The 23461-nt window shown below is 35.4% G+C and overlaps 1 protein-coding gene across 1 annotated transcript in view; it reads left to right on the forward strand.

Moving 5' to 3' along the window:
• The window catches only part of MS3_00004928 (uncharacterized protein), a 47700-nt gene that overhangs the window by 17847 nt on the left and 6392 nt on the right, over window positions 1-23461 (forward strand). Inside the window, exon 3 of the mRNA XM_051212917.1 lies at window positions 7269-7406. Within this exon, the coding sequence (XP_051068841.1) occupies window positions 7269-7406 (138 nt within the window). The remainder of the gene's footprint in view (window positions 1-7268; window positions 7407-23461) is intronic.

A 23461-nucleotide genomic window follows, 5' to 3' on the forward strand; every position in this document is an offset into this window, starting at 1 on the left:
GTAGTAAACTTAAAGAATGTTACTTTCATTCATTTGTCATTATGTCAATCCGTTGTTTACAGAGCACGTGATAAATGTGCAAGTAAATTCGCAGTTAACAGTACAATCAATTATAAGCAAGATTCCGTGGTCAAAATTTTTCAATTCAATTGACATGATTTAAAATAAATGAATCGATAAAACACAAGTTGATAGGGTGAGAAAGATATTCTGATATTGTTGGATCAAAGCGTACTAGAAGGTTAGAAAAAGATTATACAGTACAAAATCCGGCTCTTTCAATATATATATAATATCTATGTACCACACCACGAAATACTTGAATTCACTGATACATGATTCTCGTTTAACCACTCAATCACTCGACTGTATGTAGTGTAGGAAATGGTATAAGTGTGTATCGGGTCCTCCTTTCCACTCATCACATCATAATATAGCATAATAATAACAAGTGAAATCGTGGAATTAAAGTATAGAATATATATATTTGTTGAAACATAGGGAATGAGTCTAATTGAGCCATTGCTAATCATTACGAGCCATATCATTCATGATCTCTAATCTCCAATTTTGATTATTTGCATTACCTCAAATGGCGGAAACATTCAATTCTTGACTTTTGATCAAGACTCAGAGATGTTCGTTTGGATGAACTCTAGTGATTACGATAATGATGATATGTTTTGTTAAATGGTTGATGGTAGTCAGCAGTAAATCGTAGACATAAACTTTACGCTAGGTAACCTTATCAGCAAGATGTATTCGAAATCTTTAGAATGAATTATGGAATTTTGACTTAATAATCTAACACTAATATCTGACTGAAATAGTTGAAGGTACTAAGTATGAATCCACATAGTGTGGTGTGTGCTACAGATGTCTATAGATATAAGTAGTATGCATCGTCAGCCGAGTGTGAAATGCCCGGCGACAGAAGGTTAAGAAGATAGAAGGGATGAGGACGAGAATAGAGAACGATTTGTGTGAAAATGAAAGAACAATCAAGTCTGAGACAATCGATTGACATTTTACAAATGAGGTATTTACTGTATGGTTCTCGGATTTTACTAAGAGATTTAGTAATTTTGTATTAAAATACAGTAGATTGTCCTCACCGTTGTTCTTGTTCACCTTAGTAGTATCATAGGTGTGCATTGTTCAGGCTGTTCAAACTTATGCCATACATTTTCGTTTATGTCAAACCTCGGTGATAAATATATCAATTCATTAATTTTATGGGCTAGAAAAACTTTAAATTTCATGATAAACAGAGTAATTTGATTTAAAATATCTTTTTACTCAAAGACATATAAATGAATTTAAATTATGATGTATGAATTAGGATTCTCGTGAGTGTAGTTAAACTCAAATAGTTAACTTTTTTTAAAAACTGACAAACTAGCATTTTAGATCATAAGGTAAAAATTGGAACAAGGTATATAAAACATGTTATAGACAAATGTACATTATATTTTGCTACAAAATGTATTAACAACAATTCCTTAGGCTAAAATAACACGACGAACATAATTATAATTAGGTGTTGAAAGGTATGATGGAAAATGTGTCATGATTGAAACATTATCACTATAAAACATTGAGGATAGGATTGGAAATGAGATTAAAAGTTAAAATTAATAAGGTTTATTTGATAAACCATGGCAGATATATATAAGTGTACATTTATTCTATGAATTAAGGAATATCTCAGAATCTGATAATAAAAACATTAGGAGATAGTCTCTATCAAGAAATGACTTCCAAAAGACAACCAACAAAAAACAAAGTGATAAACAGTTGTTTTCACAGTGAGGCGAGTGGACACCCGCAATTTTCAAGCCTTGCAGCGTGCGCTTTATGCTGATCACAATTCTATTATTTACATTTCTAACTATAACCGAAATTGTAATCTTACGAGAATATTTTATTGTCCAGTGTGTCACCAGCAATATCTGTCTTATTACCAAATTAAGTGAGCCTCAATGGCTACCATTATCAATCGTAAGTCAAGGGACTGAGACAATTTTGTACGTAAAAATCTCAATCCAAATATTAAAAATCAATAGTGAAAGTATTTCTCTTATGTATTTGAAACAATATTCCATTTTGCAAATTACCATTCATTACCAGTTATTTCTATTGACCTTCTTTGAAACATAAATATTGATTACTTGAATAATATTCAGTTGATGATGATGAATACAAAATTAAGATGGAAATCTTGTACAGTTCACTTTGGTATTTATATTAGTGAAGCAAATGAATACAAAAATGAATTAGTTCCTTTTTACTTAAATTTATTTGGATACTTATTTCCTATTGATTAAGATCATGAATCGATCAATGTTAGACGACCACTGAAAACCTGATAAGACTGGACGACCGTTTCGTCCTAGTACGGGACTTTTCAGCAGTGCGCATCCACGATCTCAATCAAAAACGTTACAATCTCCACATTCTTATACTGATTGTCTATAATAGACTGTTCTGCCATAAATAGAAGATTCAGGAAAAAAATAGCAGATCATTAGTTCTAAATGTTTGTATTTTCCCTGTGTTAACGACTCAAACTGACTGTTTCCTATCAAAATATGTGACTTCTAAGAGGATCGGTGTTGACATTTAGTCACAAGTTTGTATTAAGTTTGAAGAATGGCTAACAATCGAATCCAGGATGGTTGGTTTGTCCTGTTTGGGACTCGCCAGATGGATCTCCTTGGATTCCAGTGATTACATTCACACTGAAACTCGAAATCACTCTCCTTCAATTCAAACGTCAGTACATTTTTTACTAAGCTGCTGAGTCAATATTCACACCAAGAAAATCTACACCCTGTTTAATAAAATTCATACTCGTTGCTCATGCACGTATCTATCTGATCTTAGCAGCTCTCTAGCGTTTAAAGTGAAAGGTAATGGTTTTGATTATCTGTGTAAATCTTGACACTGGAGTCCATATACATTCAGCTGATGAGTCGCAGACAGGAAAACTCTCTCCTCCTGGATTCCACTCTTTACCAGTACCCAACTTCAGCAATAAGTAATATTACTTACTTACTTACTTACGCCTGTTACTCCTCGTGAAGGAGCATAGGCCGCTCACCAGCATTCTCCATCCAACCCTGTCCTGGGCAATCCTTTCTAGCTTCTTCCAGTTGTTATTCATCGTTTTCATATCTGCTTCTATTATCCGACGCAATGTGTTCTTTGGCCTTCCTCTTTTTCGCTTCCCTACAGGATTCCAAGTTAGGGCTTGCTTCGTGATGCAGTTTGACGATTTGCGTAATGTATGTCCTATCCATTTCCATCGTCTTTTCCTAATTGCTTCTTTGGCTGGAAGCTGGTTTGTTATCTCGCAGAGAAGGCTGTTGCTGATGGTATCCGGCCAATGGATGTTTAGTATCTTGCGAAGACAGCTATTTATAAATACTTGCACCTTCTTGATGATGGTTGTTGTAGTTCTCCAAGTTTCAGCTCCATACAGTAGAACTGCCTTGACGTTCGTATTGAAGATTCTCACTTTGATATTGGTTGACAGTTGTTTTGAGTTCCATATATTCTTCAATTGTAGGAATGCTGTCCTTGCTTTGCCGATCCTCGCCTTTACGTCTGCATCGGATCCTCCTTGTTCATCGATGATGCTTCCCAGGTATGTGAAGGACTCTACATCTTCGAAGTTAAAATCGTCTAATTGATTCTGAGTTGTTTATTGTATTCCGTGTTTTCCCTCAGATGTCGAGGTCTTCATAATCCAGTCGACCACCAGAAGAAAGAGGAATGGAGAGAGTAAACAGCCTTGTCTGACTCCGGTGCTTACTTGGAATGCGTCTGTCAGCTATCCTCCATGCACGACCTTGCATGTAGTCCGTCGTATGAGTTCCGGATAGTGTTGACAATCTCCTCAGAAACTCCGTAGTGTCACAGAAGTTTCCATAACGTTCTCCTATCCACACTGTCAAATGCCTTTTCATAATCAATGAAGTTGATGTATAGTGATGAGTTCCACTCAATTGATTGTTCGACGATGATCCGTAGTGTTGCAATTTGGTCTGTGCACGACCGATCCTTACGGAATCCAGCTTGTTGATCCCGAATTTGGGCGTCTACTGCATCCTTCATCCGGTTCAGCAACACTCTGTTGAAGACTTTCCCTGGTATTGACAGTAGTGTTATGCCTCTGTAGTTTTCACATTTGCTCAGATCTCCTTTCTTTGGAATCTTGATGAGGTGTCCTTCTTTCCAGTCCATCGGCACTTGTTCCTCCTCCCAAATCTTTTTGAATAGAAGATAAAGCATGCTTGTGGTTGTTTCGATGTCTGGTTTCAGTGCTTCAGCTGGTATGTTGTCGGGTCCTGCTGCTTTCCCGTTCTTGATTTGTCTGACGGCCATTCTGATTTCATACTTTAACATACTTTAACACTGTAGTTTTATATATCGTGTGTTCATTGTTTTCCTAATCGATGACATTAGAGGACAGCGTAAATCATAGAAAGCTAATAGACCGAGATCATAGATTGAACATAACTATCGTAAAGCATCCAAATGAAGTCTACAAAATTGTGTTCTTAAAGAAAGTATTTTGTGATAGCTGATATCAGTGAGAGTGAATCTACCTATCTAAAATTCATGTAGCCATGAGCAAAACTTTCAAATGTTATTCTGTTAGCAAGCTAGCTCAAAAGAATGGGTTATGAAGACCAACTGGACGACAAAAATGTTTTCCAGATTAAATTCAAATAAGAACAATCAATCGGAAAATGAATCTCAGTTCAGATAATACCAGTAGTCCACATGTTAACCTTAATATAAAAAGGACGTTAGGTGAAGTAATGTCATTTATCTGATATTAAAGAGATTGTGAAAACACAATTTAACTTGTAATATATATATATATATATATATATATATATATATATATATATATATATATATATATATATATATATATATATACATTTTATTGATGTGGGTTTTGTGAGATTAATTTAGTTTTTAAATTGTACTTCCTTATGGAATAACCTCATCTAAGCCTCCATTGAATACGAAGGAGCATATGACAGCTATCTCGTTCTAATAAAAGACTTCTTAGCATCACATATCTAAGATCAGAGATTCAGAGACCTTTGTGAGCATTTAAGAATCACAGTACCCGTTCGGACTGAAAAAATGGTTTCTTTTTCCAAGTTTTCTTATTGTAAAGAGACAACATTTAATAGAAAAGTTTGAGACATTTATTCAATAAACTTTGAAAAGTATCTAGTTACCCATCGATGGTTGTGCAATATTATGGATTGACTTAAGTCACAAACGTGAACCATTAGGCATCAACTCAGTGATTGACGTCGTTTCTCACTGCTGGTGAGTCCCGTATTGAGACCAGTTGACTGTTCGTCGGTCCTTAATTTTCAATGAGTCTTTAACTAAGTTCAGTTCATGTATTTATTGGCTGCACTTCAAAAATTCTAGTGCACATCATATTTTTCATACGAAGAATATCTTTCTGCCAAATTTTAATTATCATGATGTACAGATTAGTTATACATTATCTAGATAGTAAAACATGACACATTTATTTATTACATTGATTAAATAAGTAATTGCAATTATCTTCTTGTAGACTATAAACCTTAATCTTACTCAGTAACATTTATGAGTGGTATATTGAGGCTTATTCAAATTATTTGTAAAAATAATATTTGAAATAATAATGTTTAACAAACATTATATATTATTTGATAATTTTCATTTTGATAATTACTCTGAAGAAGTCCAAATAAGTTTGCTAGATGAAACGCTGGAATCATTTCAGTTTCAATTTTTGAGATCATATCAAATATTAGTTTCATAAATGATGTCTTCCCTGTATTCGGCGCTCCACTTCTGTCAAACTGTTTATTGAGTTTTACTGGTATTGTAGTGAACGAGAGCAACAGTAAGGACAATCTACTGTATTTTAATACAAAATTACTAAATCTCTTAGTAAAATCCGAGAACCATACAGTAAATACCTCATTTGTAAAATGTCAATCGATTGTCTCAGACTTGATTGTTCTTTCATTTTCACACAAATCGTTCTCTATTCTCGTCCTCATCCCTTCTATCTTCTTAACCTTCTGTCGCCGGGCATTTCACACTCGGCTGACGATGCATACTACTTATATCTATAGACATCTGTAGCACACACCACACTATGTGGATTCATACTTAGTACCTTCAACTATTTCAGTCAGATATTAGTGTTAGATTATTAAGTCAAAATTCCATAATTCATTCTAAAGATTTCGAATACATCTTGCTGATAAGGTTACCTAGCGTAAAGTTTATGTCTACGATTTACTGCTGACTACCATCAACCATTTAACAAAACATATCATCATTATCGTAATCACTAGAGTTCATCCAAACGAACATCTCTGAGTCTTGATCAAAAGTCAAGAATTGAATGTTTCCGCCATTTGAGGTAATGCAAATAATCAAAATTGGAGATTAGAGATCATGAATGATATGGCTCGTAATGATTAGCAATGGCTCAATTAGACTCATTCCCTATGTTTCAACAAATATATATATTCTATACTTTAATTCCACGATTTCACTTGTTATTATTATGCTATATTATGATGTGATGAGTGGAAAGGAGGACCCGATACACACTTATACCATTTCCTACACTACATACAGTCGAGTGATTGAGTGATTAAACGAGAATCATGTATCAGTGAATTCAAGTATTTCGTGGTCTGGTACATAGATATTGTATTGATGACAACATGAGATGTTTATATCATGTTAAAAATCAGTTGACATTAGAACAAAGTGAAAAATTAGGTATTTTATCGATGACCGAAATGTATCATTTCTTCATCAGAAACTGAAAATACAGAAGTATATATTATGTGAATATTGGTTTGATGATTGTAAACGAGATAATGCTGGTTGCAGAGTATCGTGAATTGATTGAAGCTAGACATATGACTGGATCGCAGTTTGAATGTCTAGGGTTCAAGCGTTCCATGCTTGATCTCCTGTGGTGTGGTTATGTGCGTGAACTTCTGCGCAGTCCCATATTAGGGCAAATCAACTGTCTAGGGGTTTTTGCTTTTGAATGGTGGTTTCGCTAAGATCGGTCAGTGATTTAAACTATGGATAAATATTGATTTAAAAACATTTAAATTTAAATTATTCAAGTAAAAAGAAAAAAAGTTTTGTGAATTGATAAATTTGTTTGATAATTGAACTGGACAAATAAATTCATTTCCTATTTACAGATTATCATCCACAGGATTATGGACTACACTTATCCGGAGTAAAAAATCACGATAAAATTATTCGAAAATTCAATAATTTAGCTAATCAACGATTAATGGCTGGTGTTGATGAATTTTTCGACGAACTGGATCATAATAGTACGTTCATTTTAAATAAGCGTTTTGCTTTTTTATACTTGTACTAACCAATGGTAAATAACTGAAACAACTGATTTTGTGTTGAATTGATGAGTTATTAAGTAGAAGAAATTAATTTTTAAATGTATTTGAAGCGGTTACATAGTCGAGTTCGTTGAAGGATCTAATTAGTAATGTGAATTATTTTTTAGTTTAGACGTCTTATCCTGTGTTTTTTTGCAGTGTAAAACTGAATTTCAAAAATAAGTTTTGTAGTCTTTTGAGTGGGTAATCGGTCAGAACATTTTGTTATATTTTACGTGGGGTAGGATTTATTATCCTTTTGTAGAAACATTTTAAATGAACAGTTACCATCTATTTCATTTTGAAATCAGCTGTTGATTGTACTGCGATTCAGGTTTTAATGGTCTCGATATGACTGGGACAAAATGATGAGACTTAATAACCTAAGTGACAAAATTTTGCCTTTCAAGAAGCAAACTACTAGGTCTAGCCTGATTGTTTTAATCAACGCTAAAACATTGGTTAATCTGATAAACGAACTACAGTTGAAATGAAACAAATGTTCTAGATTCAACTGCTAAATTATTTATAAAAAAATATACACAACTTACGAATTGGATCTATATACAGACGTGGATTCGAGAAATTGATTAATTCTAGTTTCAAATAAATATGAGAAATTTGTGGAGATTGTTCACTTTTGCATCTTACACAATGAACTGACCTTAGGAAGGAAACTGTAGTAAATCAAGTCTCATGATGAACGCTTAACTTTTGAAAGATGAGTCCCGCAGTTCTAGCTTGAAATTATGACCAGTTCAGTTCAAGTATGTAGGGTGTAGAGCAGTTGACTGCATGTTCAGATTTTTCTACAGGATCGCGAATTAAAGTTTTAAATGCAAATCATGAAATGTCAAATTAGTAGATTGAAGGTTAAGCTCTCTCTGCGACACATGAAAGTCATGTGTTTGGTCCCCATTTAGGTTGTGAACATCCCCTCTAATCAGTCTTACCCCAGAACGAAACTGCTGTTCAGTGCATGGTAGTTCTTAATGACTGTTCAAATAAGATTAATTTGATATGTGAGATATCAACGTAGTCTTACACATTAGTTACAGAAAAATTTAAACGTCTATTAATAGGAAAAAGCAGTCAACTCAAGTTTTATTTTTCAATATTCTTAGCAGACCAGTTCATTTACATTGAATGCTAAACCAATATATTCTTTTTTTATGATCATGCTAACAACATGTATTATATAATAGTTATTAGTAACTGAAAATAAATCTATCCATCTATCTATCTATCTATCTATCTATCTATCTATCTATCTATCTATCTATCTATCTATCTATCTATCTATCTATCTATCTATCTATCTATCTATCTATCTATCTATCTATCTATCTATCTATCTCTCTCTCTCTCTCTCTCTCTCTATATATATATATATATATATATATATATATATATATATATATATGAACGAAGAAGACTCTTTTCGATAAATTCTCTTCAGGTTATATATAATATATATCCAAATTAATAATCCGAAAAATGGCCAGGTTTAGGGCATAGTGCATCATTTAAAGTTATAACATGTGAATTTAGGATTTTTAAACAAAATAGAATAAAGTTATTAATGTTGATATGACTCACATGAAATGTTATATATCATGGTGTAGAGTCATTTAATAATACTACAATTGCAAAAATAGTTTAATGATTTTAATAGTTGAGATCGTCAGTCAATTGAAGCTAGGTCACCATGGAAAACCTGAAGGCACTGGACAGCCGTTTCTTCCTACTGCGGGACTCCTCAGCAGTGGGCATCCACGACCCCTCCTGGCGAGATTCGGGCCGACGACGTATCAGTTTGGCGCGCGAGAGTTTAACCACTAGACCACTGAGCCGGCATCCATAGGTCCTGGGTTTGAATCTGGCGAGTCAGGATCGTGGATGGGCACTGCTGAGTCCCATACTAGGACGAAACGGCCGCTCAGTGCTTCCAGGTTTTCCATGATGATGTAGCTTAAACTGACCCATAATCTCAACTATTGAAATTACCATGTTATCCACAAAAGCCCTTCTAAAATTGTCTGATGACTAATTAATTATTTCTAAACTGATTTGTTACCATTAAATCTGCTCTAGATATCGAATAAAATAGTAGTTGCTCGTTTCGTTCATAGGTTCTATTGACTTCATTTGCCTCAGCATTCAAATTGACCGTATGTAAAATAATGGACCAACTGAACATCAACAAAAACGAGTAATTTGAAGGTTTTCTCAAATTGTGTTCATCAATAATTGTATGGACAGTGAGTTAGACATTGAAGGAACTCAAGATATTGAACATATTTTTGGTTTTTATTGACACAAGAGGTTAGAGAGCATATAAGTTTTTAATCCTCCTTTCAGTCTTCAAGGCCCACAGTAAATTACCTGTGTTTTCCCCAAAATATCAATTTATTGTCTCCATTTCATAAAATCTAGGGAGCTGATATCATGTTTCTCGAATAATCTTAATAGCCTAGGCAGATTACACACATTTATACCATGTTATTTAAAGCATCAATTTACTGTAAATGATCTATGAATGTGATATTCACAACAGTGATTAAAGTTATTAAATTTGTCTAGGGTGCTTATTCATTTGTTCCTCACTAAAAATTTGAGGGTTCATGTTGATATTTGAAGTTATTGAGAAATGCCAAAGATTCTAATAATGAATAATTACTTAAAAATCAAATGAAATATTATGTTTTTCAATACCACTTTAATGTTTTTGTTGAGTACATTCATATAATTTATTGATTTTAACTATAATAAAGTTTTACTTCACTATCATGCATGTAACATTTCTAGTAATTTAATTTTAAACTTCAAGTTCACGTTTTAGAGTATGATAACATTTGAACTTAAAATAAGTGAAGTTACTCAATGTTTAATGAAAGTGTAGTTTCTAACATTTTCGAGAACTGTCCCGTTCATTTAATAAATGATTACTGTATGTAACTGCATAACTATCGCTGGTGATATCATTTCAATTGTTTAAAACTATTTAAACCTATCTTCCATGAAAATGCTACCCGAGAGCATCCAAAACTGCTGAATGAAAAGCATATAAAGTGAAATTTGTGTTTGAAATAAAATCATCAGCGAAAATTGTTGTCTTACATGATATAAACGTTCGCTCAATCGACGTAAAATATCCGAAAATACATGTTACCACACGTACATTGAATACTGAAAAACGGATGAGCTACAAATTCACGAACATGTATAACATCTCTAAAGTAAACAGCCTAGAAACTAATGATCAATAAATGATAATCATTAGTAAATTCAACATAATCCCCAAAATTTAAAGAAATGACATTGATTTGTCTCACATAGTGTATTAAAGTCAAATGATAGGTATAGACTTATCGGTGAGACACCGTTGGAGTACTTTGATTCGGCGTCTAGTCAAAGTGTTGGCTTACATATTCTTGTCTGGGTCAAACAGTTTATGCGCACTGTAATTCGGTTTGTTAATAGAAGTTTCCAAGTCATTTTTAAGTCTTTAACCAACATAGCTGTTTGTGGGTGGGTATCAGAAACACGTGCATCTGAATCGTGAACGCAGTAGAATATAGCATAGGTGTTTAAAATGAACTTTGTTTTTCATTATAATAGTATGTCTTTTTCACAATACCATGTATATATAACTTAAAACAACTTCACTTATTTATAATATTGAAAGGAGCTTATTTACAGCATCGTTACAGAGTTATCTCACGAAAAAATTACAGACATTTCATAAAGTTTAGAAGGTCAGAGTTTTGTCTCAATATCAGCGGATTATTTCACTGTATTATTATAGTTCAGTTATGATGTGTATTAGTTCTCAATTAATGGGATGTTACCGGCTTTATAATATTAATGCGCATACTAAAATAACTAAAAATATTTGCTTATTATAATCAGGATTGTAATTATTTGACCTAATAAGCAGTGATGTTTATTTCATAGACGTCAGTCATTTATTAGTAAGTAGTACAGTCGAAAAAACGTATCTACAGGAAAGAATTTGCATTTTCAATTGTGATATTTTTCTCTACTTCAGATAATTGGAATTTCACTTAATTTTGTTCTCCAGCCTATTCATTCAAAAGATGACATCTTATAGTTGTATTAAACGTACAATAGTGTCTGATGAGTACACTAAACTTAAACACGATAATATTCCGCAAATATCGAATTACTCACTTTTAGTGACTTCATCAAATTTTTAGTCCTTCAGAGTTGACCCTGGTTCTCCTAGCTTTACTGTACAAAGGTCTCCGTGGAATATCATCAGACTAAAATAAACAAAAATGTGGACTTAAATCGATAAAATTAGCCAATTTTTTAATGTTATGCAGCTTCATTGTGATATGAAAACTCTGAAACAAGCGAATTAGAGAGTAAGACTTCGCTAATTTATGGTCATTTAAGGTTTGAACTGTTTAGTGATTTACGGATTTGTCTTTGAGGTGTAGGAACAGATGGTTCAAGTGTACACCAATGATATGTTGAATAAAACTAAATCAGTTCAAATCCATTTACTTTCTAAACAATTCGTAATCCATTACTGTAAATCGATTTGTAATGACTTTACTCAGCTCCAGTAATTTTTATGATATGTAACAGGTTTTTGAATTTATTTTGTATTCGTTGAATAGATTTATACAGTGGTTGTCTATGGTTGTAGTATTTCAATAGTTGAAAGTTTGTAATTGAATATTTCTCAGTATTATTTAGGAATGTATGTGTGCAGAAGGTCAGTCAGTCAGTCAGTAACAACGTAGAACTTCGTACGTACGTACATCAGTTCGAGTTGCCACACCACCTTAGCACAGAGATGCAGTTGTCGATTCAAATCCCGTGCAGAAGGTGCATTCGAATATTATTAAGATCACGAACTGATCTAAGTTAGATGACCATTATTAACCTGGAAGTACTGAACAACTGTTTCGTATTAGTTTGTGGCTTAGAAGAAGTGTGCATCCACGACCCCATCACTGGAGATTGAACCAAGGACTTTAGGTCTCATGAGGAAACACTTGAGCTTAAGGCCACTGATCTAAGATCCAATTGTGGGCAGATGTAAACTAAATTTAATTAGGTCAGTTTAAATTGGTCAGTAATCACAAAAAAATCGGCGATCTCCACAATCTTCATACTGACAATGCAATATGCTTCCACTACTTAGCCGTAAATGAAAAATCTAAAAATTTCGTTTTCGTCCTGGGTCAAATTCATATTTTGTGACTTTGTGCTTAGAAAATCCACCGTTCATTTCTCTGTAAGAAAAAGATGCGCCGTTAATAAAATTTCTAAAGAGATACGGTAATGCGCCATGAGGGGCGTAACTTCTTTTAGGATTTAGAACAAGATTAAAGAACAAGCAGATAAACTAGAGAAAGTACTCTTAAGTCTCTTTAGATCGTCGTACAGACATGATAAAATGAGGGTACAGTATAAAAAATTTTACGCATTTTTAATGTAATAACGTAGATAACATAGTAACTTAACGGACAGAATTCCATCGGCACCAAATAACTTGGCAAACATGGTTAATTCTCAGTGGCTAATTACTTGTAATGGAAAGAACTGGAAAGGATTGCCTAGGACAGATTTGAATGGAGAATGCTAGTGGGCAGCATATGCTACTTCACGAGGAGTAACAGGCGTAAGTAAGTTAATAATTACTGGTAAATATTTCAGTTGTATAGAGTCCCTGAACATCTCAGTGGTAACAGTGCAGTCTCCTTCAGATAAGAAGTACTCCTGGTGTCAGATCATAATCAGCCGTGGTTTTTGTTAGCTACTTTCAGTCACGTAGTCTAACTGGTTTTTATCACGAAAGCAGCTTATTACGGAATGTATTAAACTTTTCTGGCATTATCATTCCGGATTAGATTTTCTAGCTCAGTTTAACTGCGTTATGTATAACTCGATCAATGAAAATATGTTTTGCTGAATATCAAAAAAACACTACCTGATTGATAGATTTTGTAATTCCAGTTTTCACATAAATCGAATTGTATGTGAAATGATCATATAATTGGTGTACTGTTTATGACGTGAGTAAATTTTTAAATTGAGAAATATTTAATTACATTCCTTTTTACCTTGCATCTCTACTTCCTTAACGCGACTACATATGTTTTGCATGCATGTATGCATGTGGAGTATTTTTGTTATCCCATGAAATTATGCTAATTTCTTAGTATCAAACGTGAAATAGTAAGTAAATTGATGCTGCTAGGTACAACGTATTTTTGTTTGATAGTTACAGTGTTACATAAGGTGGTTGGAGGTAGCAGGGAGAAAACTGAGTACCAAAAGTTTGTGTCGATCAGCTCATTTTAGCAAAGCAAAGTTATAATCTTAAAGGAATTGATATTTTGGGTGGGAATCGAACAAGAACTAATTTCAACCACTTAATATCTCATCATAGATCAAGTGATGTCAATTGACTTAGAGTAGTATCCACATTAAAACTTGGTTAACAGAATCAAATGAACAGTAATGGAGTGAATAAATATAGCACTGATCACTCAGATTTAGTCATTTTTAAGTAAATAGTATTTCATTTGAAATGCCATATTTGTTGTACTATTGACTCGTAGAAAACAAACTGTGAGATAGTGGAGATTTGTAGCTCAGATAAATGACTTTGGTGGAGTTTTGTTCTCTGGGGTGAGAGATTTAATCGTGAAGTTTTCACTGTTCTTCTGAACAGTATCATTAACATAAACTTCTAGTAGAAGTGAAGTATTTGCATTTCTCCACATACATCTGCTACTTTTCCTGTCTACCTTAATCTTGATTGGTTATTGCTGACATTCAGCCTGTCGTTGTCCTCAAATATAATTTGATTGCGTCTCTCTTGAGACTCTAAACAATCAGCAATTAACAAACATATCTAAACCGATCTAAGTTATAAACTAACTAAGAAATTCCTGGGCAAATTTAGGATCAGGAATTTGGTCAAAGATCAACAACAATCAATCAAGATTAAGTTCAATAGGATAAATTGTCTGTCATGTGGACAAATTAGAATACCTCATATCTGCCTGAAGTTCATACTGACGATGCTGTTGAAAAGAACAACGAAAGCTTCATGATTAACCTATTTAGCTCAGAGAAGAAAACAGATCATTATAACATATAAAACTGTAGCATGCAGGTTATCGCCTTATGCTTATATGCCGAAACTTGACCAAAAATAATTCTCAATTGGGTCTCACGTTCATTTTAATCTCAAGCAAATACAAAAAGATTATCTTGATTGGCTATATGAAAATTGAGAGTTCATAACTTCAAGAATCCGTGAAAACTCAAATAGTCTTACCATTTATTCCTTGGTTTTCAAATGCTGTTTGACTAAGATGAAAACAATTCACTAAAATCAGATATATTGCATTTTATCCATATTAAAAATATTCAGAAATAATTGTCCAGTGGTTCCAGGTTTTCCATGGTGATCTAGCTTTAATTGACCCCCGAACCCAACTATTAAATTACTACAATCTCCACAAAACCCCCTTCTGATAATAATAATCATGTGCTCACTAGTGACTGGCTTTAAGAGGTATTTCCTGGAATCCTAGTGAGAAACCTTTGACCAGTGGAGTTCAACCGGGTTTGTTATGAGATAGTAACTGACTGAGGAAATAGTGGAAGGTGGCGCAATTTCGTGGATTGGTTGAAGTTAGACATTAACATCAAGAAATTCCGCCTCATTGGTCTAGAAGTTAAGCGTTAGTGAGCGAGACCGAGTGTCCTGGGTTCGAATCTCGCAGGGGGCGAGGTCGTGCATGCGCACTGCTGAGGAGTCCCACAATAGGACGAAACGGCCATCCAGTGCTTCTAGGTCTTCCATGGTGATCTAGTTTCAATTGACTCTTGAATTCAACTGTTAAATTAATTGTTTTTTGCCAAGTTTATACAATCATATTTTCTACAAAAATGCAACCTATTAAAAAATTCAGTAGAATATGAAATTTTTAATCTGAAATTAATATCTTAGTGTATAGTTGGTAATTAACTTAGGTTAATATGTAAACTGAATCACAATTAACATATCTACATTTTATTTATAGTAATTTTATTCAGTTCTATATCAAAGTTATGTGAAAATTAATGAAGCAAGTTATTTATCTTTCGGTGTACGTTAAGATGCTTATTCATCTACTTACATAAATGGTGATGTATATGTACTCATCTGATTCATTCTTTTTAAAACACTGATTATTATGTATAGACTTTCTTGAGAAATATGATGGCTTAGCATTTATATATTTGCTTATTTTACCGAAAAAAGGAATAGAGGCATACTACACATTATATATATATATATATATATATATATATATATATATATATATATATATATATATATATATATATATATATATATATATATATATATATATATATATTACTTACGCCTCTTACTCCTCGTGAAGGAACATAGGCTGCTCACCAGCATTCGCCCTTTAACCCTGTCCTGGGCAATCCTTTCTAGCTTCTTCCAGTTGTTATTCATCCTTTACATATCTGCTTCTATTTACCGACGTAAAGTGTTCTTTGGCCTTCCTCTTTTTCGCTTCCCTACAGGATTCCAAGTTAGGGCTTGCTTCGTGATGCAGTTTGACGATTTGCGTAATGTATGTCCTATCCACTTCCATCGTCTTTTCCTAATTGCTTCTTTGGCTGGAAGCTGGTTTGTTATCTCGCAGAGAAGGCTGTTGCTGATGGTATCCGGCCAATGGATGTTTAGTATCTTGCGAAGACAGCTATTTATAAATACTTGCACCTTCTTGATGATGGTTGTTGTAGTTCTCCAAGTTTCAGCTCCGTACAGTAGATCTGCCTTGACGTTCGTATTGAAGATTCTCACTTTGATATTGGTTGACAGTTGTTTTGAGTTGTATATATTGTCCAACTGTAGGAATGCTGTCCTTGCTTTGCCAATCCTCGCGTTTACGTCTGCATCGATTATGCTTCCCAGGTATTGAAGGATTCCACATCTTCCAGAGTTTCGCCATCAAGTGTGATTGGATTACTGTTCTACGTGTTGTATTTGAGGACATTGGTTTTCCCCTTGTGTATGCCGAGACCTACTGATGCAGAGACTGCTGCTTCACTGGCTGTCTTTATCTGCATTTGTTCGTGTGTATCGGACAGAAGGGCTAGGTCATCTGCGAAGTTAAAATCGTCTAATTGATTCTGAGTTGTTTATTGTATTCCGTGTTTTCCCTCAGATGTCGAGGTCTTCATAATCCAGTCGACCACCAGAAGGAAGAGGAATGGAGAGAGTAGACAGCCTTGTCTGACTCCGGTGCTTACTTGGAATGCGTCTGTCAGCTATCCTCCATGCACGACCTTGCATGTAGTCCGTCGTATGAGTTCCGGATAGTGTTGACAATCTCCTCAGAAACTCCGTAGTGTCACAGAAGTTTCCATAACGTTCTCCTATCCACACTGTCAAATGCCTTTTCATAATCAATGAAGTTGATGTATAGTGATGAGTTCCACTCAATTGATTGTTCGACGATGATCCGTAGTGTTGCAATTTGGTCTGTGCACGACCGATCCTTACGGAATCCAGCTTGTTGATCTTGAAGTTGGTCATCTACTGTGTCTTCCATCCAGTTTAGCAACACTCTGTTGAAAACTTTTCCTGGTACTGACAGTAGTGTGATGCCTCTGTAGTTTTCACATTTGCTCAAATCTCCTTTTCTTGGCATCTTAATGAGTTCTCCTTCTTTTCAGTCCGTCTGCACTTGTTCCTCCTCCCAAATCTTTTTGAATAGAAGGTGAAGCATGTTTGTAGTTACTTCGATGTCTTACTTCAGTGCTTCAGCTGGTATGTTGTCGGGTCCTGCTGCTTTCCCGTTCTTGATTTGTCTGACGGCCATTCTGATTTCTTCCGTCGTTGGTTGGTTGACATTTATAGGAAGATCTGTGTGTGCTGCTTTGATGTCCGGTGGATTCATTGAAGCCGGCCTATTCAGGGGTTCCTCGAAGTATTCTACCCATCTGTTCCGCTGTTGTTGAATTTCAGTGATTGGCCTGCCTTCTTTGTCTTTGACCGGTCTCTCTGGTTTACTGTATTTCCGTGCTAGTTTCTTCGTTGTATCGTACAGTTGTTTCATATTTCCTTCTGTTGCAGCTTTTTCCGCCGTCGTTGCTAGTTGTTCCACGTATTTCTTCATGTCGGCTCTAATGCTTTTCTTCACTTGCTTGTTTGCTTCTATGTATTCAGCTTGTGCTTGGACTGTCTCTGTTGTTAACTGTTGTCTTCTTGTTCTTCCTTTCTTTGATCTTGTCCAGTCTTTCTATAGAGATCCATTCCTTATGATGGTGCTTTTTTATATATGTATATATAATTCATTAAATTATTTTGAGTAGGTGTTAACTCTAATATGGTGTAATATCTATAAACTAACAAAGACTGATCGAAATTTGAAAATGGAATGGTCCAACCTGAAATCAATATTATACGCTCTGAGTGAATTAGTAGCTATCGTGTGACAGTAGCTCAGTGAATAACGCACAAGGAGCTTGAATTGTAAGGTAGTGGGTTCGATTCCCAGAACGAACGTCTACTTTGAGATGAATACTTATCTCGCTGACGATTCTCAAACAAGATGGGAGCCAACATAGTGACATCAACTCTGTGCCCTTCACATCTAATGCCAATACTGAGTCTTAACAGTAGCTTTTATGTTCAACAGAAATGATGTTTAAACCACTAATAGTAACGATTGGAATTATACTATTGTCGATATAAACACAAGAGTAGAGGTACATTCAAATGACGTGTACCAAATAAGACATAACGTGCTTTCTGGATTTGGCTGCCAGTCACAGTCCAATTATCCTAAAAAATATATGACCAAATGACACCGATGTATTTCTTTAAAGATTTCCATATACCAGCAAAGACTGGTTTGTATTCGGTCTTGAATATTGACAATATAACAGCTCACAATCCTACTGATGATGATATAAATGGGTATACTGTACTGAAGAATGGATTAATTCTAGTTTAGATGGTAATCAGTTTTAAATAAATTTAAAAATCAATGTAATGCTGTAAAAATGATTCCTTATAAATGTGAATAAATACAATTACCTAATTAACTTGTGAATACTTAATCGATCATTAATTACTGGACGATGTGGATTTTACCTAAACTTTGATGATAAATGATCGAAACTTGTCGATGGATTTGGAATGTGGACAATAAGTGATTCGATGAAAAGTGCGTTATGTTTTGCTCTCGCTTGTTTCAGGAAAAGTGGTGACGATAGATTGTAACCGTTAGACAACTGAGGTTACTTAATGAAACAGAGTAAAACCTGATTACATTGGAGGTGTGTGGTCACTGAGACATATGGTTGAATCACGAAGCTTTCATTGTTTTACTGAATAACATCATCAACACATACTTGAAGGAGAAGTCAACTATTAAAATTTCTCCTTACTTCGCTTACGGCTTGCTCGAGAATTTGATTGGTTGTTATCCACACTACATGGTCATTGCTTTAATGCTCACTTTGATTGTTCCCTCATCTGATCTAAATCCTGATCTTATCATTGTTAATATTGAAATTATGGACTTATAACTGTATAGTGTGATGATGAAGTTATTGAAAACTATTGTTCGCTAAATTATTTTTTAATGGGGGGGGGAATTTTTAAAAAAATATTTTACAAAAATTGCCGGGCGGATAATGAAAACCTACTCTTTAAGGCCGGTTGAAGTGAGAATAGCAGTAATTTTTCCATTGTTTTGAGAAGAGGTGAAGTTATTGCTATGGGTCTACATTTTTCATTCTTACCACCAGATACTTCCTTTGGTATTGGGATTATCTTTATCTTTCTCCACAACTGTGATATAAAATTATTTGAGAAAGATTCGTTAAAGTTGCTCGTGAATGGACGACACAAAACATCAGCAGGTGCTGTACGCTTCTTATGTGGATAGGTGTACGTAGTATGTAGCAGAAATTGAAAGTGGAATGCTTATCAGCAGAAGACCTAAATGAAAAGCAGAGGAAGGGAAACGGAGAGCAGTCGGAATGACAACAAAATTTGAAGAATGATGGAGGAAGTACCGGACAACTCAAGGAAGATATGCAAATTATATATTTAATGTATGATTTCCATATTTTACAAAGGCACTGTGTGAGTTTGCATAATATAGTAAATTGATTTACCGTGCCTGAGGTTTTGTTCACTACAAGAACACTTCTTGTAAGGGATGTTTGAAATCTCTTCATATCTCAAAGAGTGGGACGTGTTTAGTGAGTGGAGACATTTTCAGTGTTGTTTTACGGATGAACAGATTGTATTATATATATATGTTATAACTTGCGCTTACTCAGTGAGCACTTCTTAATTAGTATTCTCAACAAACATGACTGATTTTCGGCACGAAAAGTTCGCTTATCATTGTTTTTTATCATGCGACACCGACAGAAATCTTTTTCATAGATTATTTAAAGTAGATACGGCTGCTAAAATCCTGAATTCCAAAACCTATGAATAAATCCTTCTATTCAGCTAGGCTTCCTGTCGTCTTCTCTAGCCGGCTTAAAATACACGGATGTGTTGAGGATAAACTTCCGCTCTGGGCTACGTGGATGTGTATCCATAGTTTTTTCCTGCTCTTGTGGGATAGGTTACAATGACCACATGAAGTGGTCACTTTGCGAAACACATATAAGAACATTACACAGCGTGGCTTTGAAAAAGAGACTGGAAAACTATCACTAGCTTAGTATTGGAGCACGTGATAAGCTGTGAACACGTTTTAAGTCTTTCACCAAAATACTCTACACAGTCGAAATACTGCATCAAATTTTTAAAATATTTTGTATTCACCTACAATCATGGTAAGTAATACGTTCTCATCCTTTTTCTCAGGTTATGTGAAGAAATTAGAATATATTTAGTAGTAAAATTTATCACACTATCATGCGATAATGCGGAGGAGTTTGCAAATATACAGTTTCCTTTTGTCTTGACTAACAGTTGACACGCAAAACGTGATCAAGGTTACTAGTCGGAAATTTTTATTATCATAAAACTAACATGGCAATAATAACGACACGTATGCTATTCTATCTGTCTGCTTTTATTTATACATCTATCTGTCAATTTAGGTTTTGTAAAAAGCGCTGGAACTTTACTGCGGAAATCGAATTAGCATTTGGAAATATACTAGGAGAGTCTTTAAAAATATCGTTATTTGAAATAAAAATGATTACGTATGAATTGATTTGTGTCTGTGTGATATACCTTGTGGTTTGGATGCTACTTGATATTTGTTATGCCGGAAACGCATATCACTTAGAATCGAAACGAGGGACCTCGGCACTTTGTAATGCTGAGTAACATTCTTAAAAAAATATATTTAGTCTTGAGAAAAGACAAGGAATAATTATTTAAGAATTTGTGAGTAAATATTTTCTGTGTACGTTAGTACTAACTTTAAGTCGATTTTTAAACTAAGTATTTCTATAACCTTATATTTGTTGAGATGGTCAACATCATACAGAGTTCATATGATGGATTACACTGCAAAATCGTGCATGGAGGACAGTTGACAAAGTCGTCCGAAGTGAAGACCGGTGTTAGGCAAGGTTGCTTACTCTCACCCTTTCTCTTTCTCCTGGTGATCGACTGGATCATGAAGACATCAACATCTGAAGGGAAGCACGGGATACAGTGAACATTTAGGATGCAGTTGGACGATCTAGACTTCGCAGATGATCTGGCTCTTCTATCCCAAACGCAACAACAAATACAGGAGAAGACGAACAGTGTGGCAGCAGCCTCAGCAGCAGTAGGTCTCATTATACACAAAGGGAAAGGCAAGATTCTCAGAAACAACACAGCATGCACCAATCCAGTCACAATTGACGGAGAAGATTTGGAAGATGTAAAAACCTTTACATAACTGGGCAGCATCATTAATGAACATGGTGGATCTGATGCAGATGTGAAGGCGCGGATCGGCAAAGCAATAGCAGCATATTTACAACTGAGGAACATCTGGAACTCAAAGCAACTGTCAACCAACACCAAGGTCAGGATTTTCAATGCAAATGTCAAGACAGTTATACTGTATGGGGCAGAAACCTAGAGAACTATGAAAGCCATCATCCAGAAAATACAGGTGTTTATTAACAGTTGTCTACGCAAAATAGTTCGGACCCGTTGGCCGAACACTACTAGCAACAGCGTACTGTGGGAACAAACCAGATCCCGGCGGAGGAGGAAATCAGAAAGAAGCGCTGGAAGTGGATAGGACACACATTGGGGAAAGAACCCAACTGCGTCACAAGACAAGCCCTCACATGGCACCCTCAAAGCCAAAGTCAGTCAGTCAGTAACAACGTAGAACTTCATAAGTACGTACATCAGTTCGAGTTGCCACACCACCTTAGCACAGAGATGCAGTTGTCGATTCAAATCCCGTACTGGTAGAGGTAATAAGAGTAAAAGCAGTAATCGGGAAGATTAGTGTTTGGAGATGTTACTTAAAGAGTATAATACAGTGAAATAAATTTGGGAAGAGAAAAAAAAGTAACAAGGAGGAATAAGGAGATCAGAATTTGGGAGAACACAAAGAGTGTATGCTCCTGCGCCATTGCAAACGATTTTGAGCCATGTCATTCAGGGTCTCTAACCATCGGCTGCTATCATCTCGCGGTCCCCAACCAGGTAGTCTACACCTACCAACATGACTCAGTTCACTTGTCAGTGACTTCATGGACTTGTGCCATGTTTTGGTTTGGCCGCCCCTAGCTTTCTTCCAACCTACTCCTATACCACTGAACATAGCACGTCGAGGCAGTCGGTCGTTGAGCATACGTAACACGTGTCCCAGCCATCTCAACTGATGAAGTTTCACTACTTCATCAATTGATTTGCCATCCTTACCTAGTACCCGTTTCCTAACAACTGTGTTACTTACTCGATGGTCCCATGATATACGAGCAATGTTTCGAAGACACCTATGATCAAATACTAGTAGCCTACGGATATCCTCTACTCTTACCGGCCATGTTTCACTGCCATAAAGTAGGACGGAATGAACTGCTGCGCAGTAAACACGTCCTTTGGTTGATAGACGGATATCTCGCCTACGCCATAAATGACGCAAGTTGACAAAAGCTAGTCGAGCCTTCTGTATCCGTGCTGAGATTTCGTCACACATCAGACCACAAAAGCTGATGAGACTCCCAAAATAAGTAAAGCGATCGACACGTTCAACTACTTCACTCCCTATAATTAATTCGGGTGTCGATACAACCCAATCCTGAAGCAACGTTTTGCATTTCGAGGGCGAGAATCGCACCCTGAACATGCCTGCATTGTTGCTTAGAGTGGTCAGAAGACTCTGCATTTTGTCAGAGTCTTCACCAAATAAAACGATGTCATCAGCATATTCTAAGTCAACAAGTGAATCTCTCGGTACAGGTTTAACCCCTGGAAAGTCAGATGTGAAAATTTTTATCTCTAAAAGCACGTCAAGGACAAAGTTAAACAAGAATGGAAAGAGTGGATAGCCCTGACGAACACCACTTGAGGTAATCAGTTCTGATGACAGTTCGCCATAAGCCCTCACTCGATCAGATATGTTCGAGAAGAGAACCTGTATAAGGTTAGTGTACTTCATTGGTACTCCTTTCAGTGACAAACACTGCCATAGAACCTCACGATCAACAGGGTCGAATGCTGCCTTAAGGTCGAGAAATACTATGATTGTGGGGCGTCTGGATGTGTGTCTATGTTCCAGGACCTGACGTAGTGTGAATATCTGGTCTATACAACCACGTCCAGATCGGAAACCAGCCTGGTTTTCTCTAGTCTGTTCTTCACGAGCTTTAGTTAGGCGGCGAAGAGTTAATGAAGCTAATATTTTAGACACTATATTAGTCAAACTGATTCCTGTGTGATTGTCACAAGAGGACTTTTGTCCTTTCTTATAGAC

This window comes from Schistosoma haematobium, chromosome 3 (assembly GCF_000699445.3).
Source record: "Schistosoma haematobium chromosome 3, whole genome shotgun sequence".
Lineage (NCBI taxonomy): Eukaryota > Metazoa > Platyhelminthes > Trematoda > Strigeidida > Schistosomatidae > Schistosoma > Schistosoma haematobium.